Raw genomic sequence first — 12,895 nt, 5'->3', positions numbered from 1 at the left:
CTCTCTCTCTCTCTCTCTCTCTCTCTCTCTCTCTCTCTCTCTCTCTCTCTCTCTCTCTCTCTCTCTCTCTCTCTCCTTTTTAGTGCTAAGTGAGTGAACGGTACTGTGCACTCCAGCTGTGATGGAAGTGCAATATCCTAAATTGGTTATGGATGATACTTCTGAAGATAGAAATGTCTGCAGGGGTGTTTGAGGTCGGCGAGCATCAAACCGTCTTACCTATTTAGAGTTTCCAATTTACCTAAGCTGCGTGACTTTGGACCGAGGGAAGAAAGTGGAGCCCCGGGGGAGAAACAACTGGAGCCCACACAGATCAGATTCGAACCCACCTTGCTGTGATGTGATGTGATGCTGTAAACCACAAAGACTCTGTTCCCCAGGTCAATGTAGATTATTCTAAATTTGTAAACTGCCAAGTGGGGAGTGAGAGTGGGAGGCAGAGAACAAATGTCTTCTCCTCCACTACAGGTTCCACCCTGAGCGCTCCATAAAGTTTTCTCTTTAATTTAGTCAACAATCTGCAATATCCACACTCTTCAGCCCGATGTGTTCTGCGGGCCATAAACAGCTTCCTGCCCTCCAGCTGGAGCCCTTCTGCCCATTGTGACCATCCATTCTCCATTCTCAAGCAATTTTACTGGAGAGGAAGCAGATCTGAGACCACAAACCTTCAAATTGCCTTTTTCTTTCCCTTTCACACAAAGGGAAGCAGGAGAACATGTTTAAGCTGTTCTGACTCACAGACTGTGGTTAAGCTAACATGGATCATTTACTGACATGAATCAAAGCTTTCAATCTGTTTCAATCTGTTATGAAAATACATGGAGTCAGTTTATGATCTGATATCTGACCTGAGACGTCCATGACATTTAACATGGAGGAACAGTTCAAACAGCAGGAGGCAGATTTCTTAATGATATCAGGATATTTAAAAAGGTTTTCTATTATTAATATTAAAGTTATTATATTATCATAGTCATATTTAGATCAGAGCCCAGATTGCTGTTCTCTCTCTCTCAGTTCCCACACAGTATGTTCCATGGAAGGCTTTGAGATTCCCTGAAATCAAGTCAAGTCAAGTCAATCTGTTGTAAAACCAATGAGAATTCAAGCAGGATGCACTTTACAAACTCCAAACACAAAGAAAGCACTGACAAAGTTCAAGGAAGTCCAACAGCTGGAATGCAACCTGACTACGCTTTCACAATGACTGAGTTGTTATTCCTCACAACACAATGGAACTTGGTAGTGTGAGCCCTGTAGGATCCCTGTAGCCGTCTCTATGACCCCACACGCCTTCACCAGTCAAGTCTTTGTGTGAACTCCAACCATTCCACAAGGTGATTTCAGTCATTAGCTCCTTCCCTATAATTAAAGGTGCACTAATCAGTTACATTGGCGTGTTACTGCTGCAGTCGGAGGTCGTGGGATGAGAGAAACGGTGTGAAAGAGAGTTTGGCCTCACAGGACTGCAGGGAGGGGCTATTTTAGAGCGGCCCTGACTTCAATGTAAAGGACGTGCAGCACTGTGGCCCTGCGGTGGGCTTTGTGTTACTCAATGAGCGCCACGGGGAAGGAAGCTGGACCAATCAGGAGGCTGCAGGGAGAAGGTACAGCCGCCGCAGATACAGTAACAGACGGAGAAACTGCATTTTTATTCATTCTGACCTCCTGACCTGCCCTCTAGGCTCACACTCAAAGCCCTCGGACACAAGTCTCTTTTTCAAATGACTTTATTGATCATTTAACCAAATGTACCATCAGATACTGTATACTACACAGGCCGAAGCGTGACAGACAGACTGCAGCAGATGGGCCCTAACCACCGACCAAAACACACAGAAGAACAAGTCCGTTTTTTTTTCTTGAAGTAAGAAAATTAGTAAGGCCTCACAATGTCACCTTATTAAATATTCATCTTTTAACATGTTATGAACACATTAATATTTTTTTTAACACATATATTTTTTTTGCCAGTGGTTTGTTTATTTAGTCATAGCTCGTGAAATAAAAACCTCAACACAGACGACTACTTGGCAATGTGTTCTCTGTCCAACAGATGAAGATGACAACCACTGTCAGTACAAACAGAATGGAGCCGTTATTTAAAGGCCATACCACAAACAAACAAACAAACAAACAAACAAACAGAAAGAAACAAATTACAAGTGCTTGGATCAGTATTTTTAGACACCCAACATTTACAGTAAAGAAATGTGAGTCCAACTTAATGCATACCCTAATATATCACTACTGAAATTGGCAATATGCGATCCGATCCGCCCACGCACTCGCTCGCTCACGGATGCTCTGCCAGAGGATGAGCGCCTCCTCTACACAGATAACACCCAACGTCCTGACAAGACGCCCTGGGATCCTCCTAGTTCTGCGTTCCCGGAAAGGAAGGGCAAGTTAAACTCTGGTAACAATCCAGTGTCACGTTCGTCCCTCGCCAAAAACTCCTGGCAAACCCTCAGCTGTCCATCAGAAGTGAGAGCTCCGCAGCTAAGGTCACTACTTTAAGCTCCTCCCACACAGCAAGCTCAGCGTGGTCAGCCAGTCTCAAGCTTTGCCTTTCACATTCCTTGGTCAGTGCTACCGGCGCAGCTCTGGTTGGCGTGGGAACGCTGCTACAGCAGGCTGCCAGGCCAGGAGACGATGGTCAGGGTGATCCTGCCCCGGAGCTCCTTCAAGAGGCGCACCAACGCTGTGTGAGTCATCCCCCATGTACTCTTACCGTTCACTTCAAGCAAGATGTCGCCACACCTACAGAAAGAGAGGACGTAGAAGGATGGAACAGGATCTTACTTGGTGGAAACAGTTTAGTCTTATAAATACAGGAAGTACCAATGATCTCAGGTATACAACAGCTTGTTCATCAACAATAAGAGGTGACAGGCACAGCATAAAGACCTTATTCTGCCATCGTTGTAGGCTGGAGTTCCCTCCACGATGGAGCGGATAAAAAAGGATTGATTGCAGTTGACCTCCTCCTGACCGCCGACAATACTGAAGCCCAGACTGCCCGAAGTGCTGCGCCGCAGGACGATGTCTTTGCAGCAGTAGAGATGCCTGCAGGGGGGCCAAGAGGGAGATTAAGATCACTAATCTCTGAACAGCAACTTCAAAAAATATACATTCTGTGTATCCGCCTCATATTATCGAGCGCTGGTGCGGGAGGCAAATTGCTGATTTCAACCGTTGTCAGAGGAGACTTGGCTGCTCTTTCAATGTGGCTTTTCTCTTTGCCAAGCAATAAGAATAGTGGGACCTGTGCCTCCGTCTGGGCCCAGAGGTGAGCACAGGTTACATCAGAATTCAGTTAGCAGCACCATCAGGCTGAACTTTATTCCATCAGAAGTTGCTTTTCAAGCCTAATTATTCACTGGCAGAAGATCAACTCGATTCAGCCTTTCCACTTCTATTTTATTAATGTTCTTCTAAGTATCATCATTTATTGCTGTGAGAGAGAAACACAGCCTTTGCCTTGGAATGTCTCAAAACCTCTTAAATTCATTTAAGGGGTATTTTTGTTATAAATCTTTGCAATGCTTTCAAGTGCAAAAACCACACCATCGATCCCTTCTGCAGCACTGCCAGGCACATGGAGTGTAAACAGGGCATTGCAGATACCGTCTCTTTAAGGCCCGCCTCCTGGAATAGCTCTCTCTGTTCTGATTGGCTCTGTGTCTAAGCTATGGGTTTGTTTTTACTGAAATCTGCCAAAATACACACCCCAGTATATTCTGCTAAAGAAAATGAGGGGGAATGATGTCATACTGGGATACAAACATAAAGACACAAGTGAAACACTGGCACATCTTGAAGCTAAAAACTTTTCAGCAGATAATGAGAATTCTCTGCCCAGCTGCTTCTGTCAGAATTCGGCGGATCCCAGCTGGCAGAGAGGTCAGATTGGTCGCATGGAGGGGGGAGGAGGGAGGGAGGGGTAATTTATACTGTCTCAGAGGAAAGCAGAGAGTGTAACTATGCGCACAGAGTAGAGTGAGATCCTGGGGTGTTCACCTGGGGAGCTGTAGCCATGACACCCACAGAGGGGAGTAGTCGTCGTTGGGCACGGGGCTCTTGGTGCTGTCTGTGGGCGAGGGGGCCAGGCAGGGCGGCAGGGCGCACTCTGGCACGCACTCCTCCGGCGGACGCATCTCCAGGACCTTGAGCACGACGGGGGAGGAGGTGTTCTTCAAATTGGCTACAGCTTCGCCCCGTGTCACCCCTGTCAGGTCCATCCCATTTACATTTAGCAAAATGTCACCTGCAGAGGAGAGAGAGAGAGGAGAGAGAGGAGAGAGAGAGAGAGAGAGAGAGAGAGAGAGAGACCGCCGCTCATTGTTTTGCCCAGGTTGCTGCCCTCATAATAGCTTTTAAAAGGAGCTCACAGGGCAGGAGACTCATCAGCTGCCTGTTTAAAATGCAACAACTGCCTGCTGAAACACAAAGGGGTGGAAATCAAGAGCCACCTGTGCTCCAGAAAGCCTGCCGCCCAGGAAAAGTGGTGCAAAGAGAAACAGACGGCGACTCTCACTCGCCAGCCAGCTTCTCAAAGGACACTGCTGCAGGACGAGACTTTATGTATCAACAAATCTGTTTTATAAGCACATAAACAGGCAGCTGCTGCATTTCATATGAAGACATGAAGACGTGAACGGAGAAAGGAGATTGATTTACTTTTATGCTCATGTTGTGTTTTCTAACATCGTGTGTGAGGACAGAGTTAATATGGCTAATTTAACTGACACACACACACACACACACACACACACACACACACACACACACACACTTTAGGGTGCCACTCCATCTTTCCACTCTATTTCAGAGTTGACTGATTTCATATTATGAAATAATTACTTTGCAAATTCTTGGTTGTAGTACAACAGGTCCTGAGCGCTGACGTGCAAATGTTTGTTTGTGTTTTTGTGTGTAAGTGTATTATAGCCAATTTGCGGTGCATTGAACCAAAGCAGCGGCGCTGAGTTTCCTGCTGGATGGATGACCTTCATTATGAAACACCAGTCTGAAGTGTTCATCAATCAGCCCGTCTGTTATATAATGATTATTCAGCGCTGAAGCCAAATCTATGACAGTCTGCCTGCTAGAGTTTGAGCCCTATGGCGCCGCATGACAACACACAACAAGCACACACAACACACACTCCATTTACTAAGTGGCTCATTATTTGCTCACTCGGGCTGAACTTGACTTTGCCTAAGTTACGCTCTGACACGGCGCACATGTAGGTGACATCATCAACGTGTTTATGATGGAGAGTGTTGATGTTACCTTTGCGGATGGAGCCCTCCTGTCCCACCACTCCATCAGGGTCCACATTAGTGACGTAGATGGGGAGGTCCCACCCTCGGCTGGACATGCCCCCCGCCACCGTCATACCCAGGGAGTCGTACGGCTCCTTGGTCAGGCTGACCGTCTTCTCGTAGCAGGCGGGCTTCTGACAGGAGTCCTTCACCGGGGGGACAGAGAGACAGAGGGACGACGCTTTGAGGCTGAATGGAGCTAAAAGCAGAACTCTGGATCTGATTCATTCACATTTGCATCTTAATGAGGAGCATTTTGTTTCCCGGGAACCTGAGATTTACTCCTCGATGTGCAGCGAGCGCAGTGACACAGACATATTTGCCAATTAACGAATGACCTCGTTAGCATAAATGGTAATGAATAATATATAGCGGTTATAAGGGGGCAGAGCATCAGGCATCTAGAGCGCCGCTTCATTCTGTGCTCATGTTCAATATAAAAATACTAATTTATTCATGGGTGTTGCGATTCAGTGTCGCTGGGGGGAATGTGTGTGTGTGTAGGTAAAATGAGCCAGGTTTTATTTATGAGGAGCTCGCTTGGGAGTCATATGGGTGAGAGAGAGAGAGAGAGAGAGAGAGAGAGAGAGAGAGAGAGGGAAAGAGAGAGGGAGAGAGAGAAGGAGACAGAGAGAGGGAGACGGAGAGAGAGAGAGAGGGCGAGGGCGAGTGGAGTGACGATGAATAACACATGGAGGTGTTGAGGTCTGCGCCGTGTCATCAGTGTGTGTTCACGCATTTCTTCACTTGGCTCGCAGTTGCACAACCGAACTCATCAGATGTTGGCTCACACCTGAGTTGGTGTGTGTGTGTGACTGGTCTCACACTACTTCTCCAGAAGGGTTTGATTGAAGCTTTGAGTTGAATGGGAAATTCAGTGCAGAAGGTGCGGTGGTGTTTTTTTAAGGGAATTGTATTTTTAATCAAATACATTCTGTAATTTGAAAAAGGAAAGGGGGTAAATATGAAGCGGCTCATTGTGAGGCTGCGACGTGTTGTCAGGTTCTATAAGGAGCTTTGGTTAATCCTATTCTGAGGAGGCTGGAAGGTGATGGGATGTATTTCAGGATGACAGGGACCCGGAAAAAAAACACGCAGCTGCCGGGGAAGCAACACAAGAGGAGAAGACGGCGTGGTGCTGCTGAGATGATGAGCTCGGCTTTGATGGAGGTATAATACCTTCATGGATCATTTACACCTGAAAGGGAACATTTAGCATGAAACAGAGCGAGGGAAGAACAAAGCGCCTCTGTGTGTGTGTGCGTGCGTGTGTGTGTGTGTGTGTCCTCACCAGCAGCGTTTGCTCCATGTCCACAGGCGAATACGGCGGCGGACCCTCCATGGCCCACGGAGCTTCCTGCAGGATGTCCGGCGTGGGCAAACAGATCTGACGGGACACGATAAAGTGGACGCCCTCCTCGCTCGCCTGCCAGAGACACCAGAGAAGAAGAAGAGCTCACACGAGGGTTGTAAACAAAGCCAGAAACATGGCGGCTCATAAACATAAACACAAGGCAACAGGCTTTTCTCAGAAGAAGAAGAAGAAGAAGAAAGCACTGCTCTGTTCTTCGTCATGTTGATTTACTTATTCATCATCTTGTTGGACTTTGTCTCACTGGCACTTTTTTATTGAACTTCCTTTTTTTGTTGTTAACAATGTTATTTACAGCAAAGTGTGTTTCTTTGTTTTTCAGTTTTATGGTCACAAGAAGAGAAGAAGACAGGAAACTAAACAGAGACGTGTCTCTGCTGTAATCACACACTGACACTCCTTTGTGTTTATGAGCAGCATTACAGTAATGTATGTGTGAGTTCAGCATTCTCCCCTCCTCTCCTGAACGCTCCCCGCTCCGCTCATTCACACATTTCCATGCACGTGGTCCTGGACACACACAGACTTACTGACTGCTTCCTTTTCCCATCTGTTATTCCTGTGAGATCGCCCTCGGTCACTGTAGCCGACTCCTGAATGAGCCAGCCCGGCCCATTATTGCTTTAATTGGACTAATTCAATTTCTTCCCGGCCAGTTGTTAATCTCTGACAGAAACTGCCTGCGCCGGGAAGCCATGTTGGCTCCGCAGAGACCGGGCAGAGCCAGTCAGACGCTTCAGACGGGAACGCACGGGCGCAGAAAACTCTGCACAGTCCGACCGCTAACACGCTGCAATTAACTGCGTTTAACCGCAAACACACCACCATTGACTGGCATCAACCAGGAAGTGGAGCCAGCAGCATGACCCGGCTCACCAGGGAATCGCCACCATTAAATACTATTAACTGCAGCGAGCACAGGCCCGACCGCCAGCACAACACAATTAGCTGGAATCACCACAATTATCACCGATACCCCAGAGACCCAGAGCCAGGAGAGCAGAACACAGTTGTTGAGGGTCTGTTGCTTCGGTCGCCATGTGGACTCATCTGGCTCCGTCACTGTGATGAAGATGATTGGAGAGATTCAGAGATTCTTGATCCTGCTGGTTTACCTGGATGAGCAGGGCCGCGTGTTCTGGAGCCCCGTATCGTAGGTCGTGTCCATTGATGGCCAACACGCGGTCGCCGACGCACAGCTGTCCGTCCCGTGCAGCCAGGCCGCCCTCCAGCAGGTGGAAGATGTACACGCCGTGCTCCTCCGGCCGCCTCACCAGCTTGATACCCAGCTGCTCGTCAGGGATGCTTTTGTTCAGCACCACGTGGATGCTGTCGTCCCTCAGAGGAAGGTGGGGCAGGCCGTGAGACGGGACCGCCCCCGCCGCGTCCTGGGCGTGGCCGTGCGAGTGTGAGTGCGAGCGGTAGCGGTGGCGTTGCTCCCTGAGCACGGTCAGCCGGAGGAGCTGGCAGGGCTGCTTGAGGGTCGCCACGGCGTAGCAGTGGGGCACGTTACTGATGTCAATGCCATTTACCTGGAAGAGAAGAAGAAGATGTAGGCGTGGAGATGATGAGCACAGTTCTAACTTCTTCACGGGATAGAGATCTGTGATATTCACTTTGAAGTCATACCTTCAGGATCATGTCTCCTGGTAACAAGCGTCCATCTCGAGCGATGACACCTTCTCTGTAGATGTCCTGGATGAGGACGCGAACCAAAGGCGTCTCATTGCCTCCAACGATGCTGATGGCCAGCGGCTCAGAGGGAACCACCCGGGTGATCTTAATACTGGTCACCTCTCCATCAGGGATCAGGTGATGGAGTTGAGGAAGGGCCAACACTGAAGGAGAAGAGGGTCCAGGGAAAAAGAAGAGTTGTTAAGCACAGTGACCAGAAAATACACTTTTGAGCAACGGCCAAAGAAAATAGGAGAGGAAGCGGGAGAACAAAATAAGTGGGAGAGAGAGAGAAGGAACATGGGCGAGTGGGTGGAGAGAGAGAGAGAGAGAGAGAGAGAGAGGCGGAGAGGGAGAAAGACAGAAATCAGGAGGGAGAAAGAGTCGGAGCCCGGCGGAGAGTGTGTGTGTGTGTGTGTGGAAGCAGCTGTCTCTGCTCCCTCCGGTTATTAAAACAAACGTGTACAAGCCAAGAAGGAAAACTCACTTGGCTGATTATCCTCCATGTTTGTGTCCTGAGTCACTTACATCTGTAGCAAGTATGCTTGGGAAAATCCTCAATTTCAACATTTCCTCCAGGTTATTAATGGGCGGGGCCAAACACACATGCGGTTACAATATCCGCTCACTTTGCATAAGCTCCCAAATATTCACCAAAACAAATCACTATTTTCCAACAAGGATTCTTAAATCGAGTTCTGTCTTGATGTAGCGCTGCTCGCATGCAGGGAGGAAGTGTGAGTCATGTGACCGCTCCTCCTCCTCCTCACTGCAGACCAGAGCTGAGGCGGAAACCAACATTCATACCAAAATGTCTTTGCATAAAGTTTCTCTGTGCTTGATTCAAACAGTGTTTTTGTGAGCAGACAGGTAGAGGAGCCCTTCTGCTGTTCAAGCCTGTGTTCGTCCTCAACAGGCCGTGCAGTATAAACACGGATATCTTTTCAGCGTGGGCCGTCTCCGTCCTCACTGCAGGTACGGCACGTTGCTTCCCACTGAACCGGCAGGAGATGCAGGCAGAGGGACGTCAGACTTGTGGGCGTATTTTAATCTTTCTTCAAACTCGTCCCGTCTCTATGAAAGTGATTTACATTTGGCCGGTTCCATCACAGTGTGAGTCAGACTACAGCTTACATAAATGCAACGCCAAGCCACTAACTTTACATTTTACACTGCATTACATTCATTTACACCTTGATTCTCTGCAGGTTCTGTTTACATCTCAGAACCACATCTGTCCTCAGGTCCCTATTCTCTTCACCCAACTAAGATGCATCCTTCCACCAGCGCTCAGCATTAAACACAGGAAACTATATTCTCAGGAAATAGGGCATTGATTTCTGTTGTCAAAGCCCGGTTAGAAGGAAATTCTGTGTTTTGGGGGAATTTTGCCTCAATGTCTCTCAATGTGCAAAGAGGGACGGATTTAAAAGTAAAGAGAGGAAGAATAGTTTCATCCATCACAGATACAGCCAGGGAGTATTACATCATCATCATCATCATCATCAGACCTATCATTTGTCTTTTTAAAATACGTTTTGTCTCATTCTGTACTCCTCTCATGGCAACGCTGAGCTCTAACTTAGCAGCTGAGTGACACTGGAGGGTGGAGACGAGTTTGTGACTCTACTTGAAGCAATGGGCTTGGTCAGAATTCTTCCTCTCCCCTCCTCTTCCTCTCCCCTCCTCCTCCTCCTCCGCCACAGCCTCACTCATTCTTTCTCCTCACACTGCACTTTCTCCATTCCAAAGTCAATATTATGTCTTGATCACAGCAGATTGCTCCGGGGTGGAGAGCACGTTAACACAAAGACCTGCAGCTCTTACGTAATCTTTCTCTCTCTCTCTCCCCGCCCAATCTCTCTCTCTCTGCTCTCCCTCTCTCACACACACCCTTTCAGTTTCTTTCTTTATTTCAATTTCTTCCATTATTCCCCCGTCAGCTCTTTGTACGTCAGCTCTCTCTCTCTCTTTGTCGTGTACGGATCTATTTCTGCTCCCGTCCTCTTTGTCTATCTTTGCCTTTCCAGCGGCATTAAAGGAATATTAAATCTATTCTCCCAGCCTCCTCCTCCTCCTCGGTGACGGCCTCAGAGAATAATGTAGTCCCAGATCAGCCATCATCCATCACTCTTATGCAATCCCCACATTCCCCTGCACTTCCACTTCTGAATACTGTTGATTCTAACGTTTTCTCTCTCACTTAATTGCCTCTTTCCCCCCGATGTCTCACTACCATCAGGGGGTCAGGTTTGAGAGATTCAATCAAATGTCACTCCAGCACACTTCCTTTGTTAGATCCATCATGTCAGAGAGCTCCCCGGGGAGCTTCTCCACCCGGTTGTCATCTGCCGCAAATCTGTTGACCCTGACCGTGTAGATTGGAAGGCAAAGAGATGAAGAGGGGAAGAAAGGTCACGGCGGAGAGAGGGAAGAGAGGAGGAGGAGGAGGTAGAGGAGGATAAAGGAAAGCGTGAGCAGACAGGGAGGGAGCAGGTCGTCCTGTGTGACCCCTGTAGCTCCTCAGCGTTCCAGAGCGCCTCAGGCTACCGCTCTCTCCTCTGTGATCCCTGATGACTGATGGAGCGGCAGACTTACGCAATCTGCAGCTGAATTATTAAAGCAGCATATTCTACTGTAACACTGTGTGCTCCCTGTGCTGTCACCCTCCACACACACACACACACACGCACACACACAACCAAGGGAACATTGCAAATACACATACAGAGCCACACACACACACACACAGCTACACACTGAGCACTCTCCTCCACAGGGAATCATAAAGTGCAGGCACAGCAGTGACATCATAGAGTACACGACACACTCCAGCTGATAAAAGCAACACTGCACTATAGAAGTGAAGCAGCCACACAGAGATGGTTCGGCCTGATTCTTACCTTCCTGGGGCACGTTGGCATTTCTGGCGTTGTCTCTCTCCTCTGTGGTCTCATTGCTCACTGCGTTGCCGCTCTTGGTCCTCCGCAGGACGCTGAACGCTCGGTTCAACCTTCTGAAGGATCTGCTCCTCACTGAAGAGCGGTCAAAGTTTCTGACTGCGAGGAGAGAGGAGAGCAGGCACACTTTATAGATTACTTCACCAACAACATGTCCGGACATGTCTGAACCTCTCTGCCTGCAGCCAATCAAAATGCCTCCCTTTGGCTTCCGCTTCACTCAGATGTTTATTTGTTGAAAAGCAGCTGTTTGCAGTTGTTGGCCTGTTAATTGGTGAATGGATGTGAACACCTGCCAATAATGGCCTTGTAACATTCATTTGTGACGCTGTGGCCTCAGTCAGATGTTTGATTGTGAGGCTCAGACGCTCCCTGACAGACCGCTGCTGTCTGGTGCTTTGCTTTCCAACATGGACATAAGGTGAGGCTACAGGGGGGCTGCAGAGGAGAGGCAGCAGCCCCGCTCAGGCTGCACCCAGCCTGGGGCAGCCAGCCTCTGCAGCGCCCCTCCCTCCCTCCCCTCCCTCCCCTCCCTCCCTCCCTCTGCAGGCCAAGGGAGATGCAAGTGCTCCTGACAGCCACATTATTCTTTAAATGTGCCAGCCGCTCCTGGAACTGACAGCTTGTTCAGCAATAGTGGCGCTCGCGGCGGTTGTGGTGGTCGGCACGGAGCCGGCGGGGGCCTGAAGTGCTGCTGCAGCGTCATGACGGCGTCCCCACCGCCTGTGAGGCTCAGGGGGGAGAGAGAGAGGGGCGGGGGGGAACACTCGTGACTCGCTCCTCGTCTCAGGTGGAAGAAATGGAGGGAGAACTCAGATTGCGTCATTCGGAATTAAGAGATTTACAGAGGCTATATTTAATCTGCCTCAACCTACTGTGGCTCTGTGTCTCCATCACTGCATAATGTACTTGCCCTCTCAGTGACTTTCTCCCTCTCTCTCTCTCTCTCTTCCCCTCTCTCTCTCTCTCCCTCTCTCTCTCTCTCTCTCTTCCCCTCTCTCTCTCTCTCCCTCTCTCTCTCTCTCTCTCTCTCTCTCTTCCCCTCTCTCTCTCTCTTCCCCTCTCTCTCTCTCTGTCTCTCCCTCTCTCTCTCTCTTTTTCTATACTGTTTTTTCACAGTGAGAGATTTTATAGATTGGTGAAAAAACAAGGCAGCAGCGTTAATTGGTAAAAAAGGATTTCTATCAAAGACCATTAGGTACAACAAAGAGTGTGTTTGAGGTTGAATGAGTGTCTAAGTCGTATGTTGTGAGTCTGCAGGTGTAAAAGTGTGTTGGAACAGAGATCAGTAGCGTCTCACTCTGACTTTAACACACACACACACACACACACACACACACACACACACACACACACACACACACACACACACACACACACACACACACACACACACACACACACACACACACACACACACACGACCAAGCCTCTGCACAGACACACAAACATCCTTTTCGCCCACTCACACTCACTCTTCTTTGTGCTGCTGCGTGCTGCCAGGCTGGTGGTGCTGCCCGATTGGCTGTTGTCCTCCATGCTGGGGTCAAAGGCGG

At 48.7% G+C, this 12,895-nt stretch overlaps 1 protein-coding gene across 2 annotated transcripts in view; it reads right to left on the bottom strand.

Annotated features, from left to right (window-relative positions):
* Window positions 1-1,717: 1,717 nt before the first annotated feature.
* lnx1 (ligand of numb-protein X 1) overlaps window positions 1,718-12,895 on the bottom strand; it is a 29,388-nt gene continuing 18,210 nt past the window's right edge. The window contains exons 3-11 of one of the 2 annotated variants that reach the window (XM_076153366.1): window positions 12,809-12,895; window positions 11,283-11,438; window positions 8,335-8,543; window positions 7,821-8,237; window positions 6,625-6,759; window positions 5,302-5,479; window positions 4,027-4,273; window positions 2,914-3,072; window positions 1,718-2,766 (exon numbers count right to left, since the gene is read on the bottom strand). The exon at window positions 12,809-12,895 is cut by the window's right edge and continues 167 nt beyond it. In XM_076153366.1, the coding sequence (XP_076009481.1) occupies window positions 2,631-2,766; window positions 2,914-3,072; window positions 4,027-4,273; window positions 5,302-5,479; window positions 6,625-6,759; window positions 7,821-8,237; window positions 8,335-8,543; window positions 11,283-11,438; window positions 12,809-12,895 (1,724 nt within the window). In that variant the 3' untranslated portion in view covers window positions 1,718-2,630. The remainder of the gene's footprint in view (window positions 2,767-2,913; window positions 3,073-4,026; window positions 4,274-5,301; window positions 5,480-6,624; window positions 6,760-7,820; window positions 8,238-8,334; window positions 8,544-11,282; window positions 11,439-12,808) is intronic. The other variant, XM_076153367.1, reaches the window with a different exon arrangement.

This window comes from Genypterus blacodes, unplaced genomic scaffold (assembly GCF_046128005.1).
Source record: "Genypterus blacodes isolate CSIRO-AG114 ecotype Tasmania unplaced genomic scaffold, CSIRO-AGI_Gbla_v1 ptg000058l_1, whole genome shotgun sequence".
NCBI classification, from domain to species: Eukaryota; Metazoa; Chordata; class Actinopteri; order Ophidiiformes; family Ophidiidae; genus Genypterus; species Genypterus blacodes.
The sequence above is the reverse complement of the archived record's forward strand: the minus strand, read 5'-3'. Positions and strand labels throughout refer to the sequence as shown.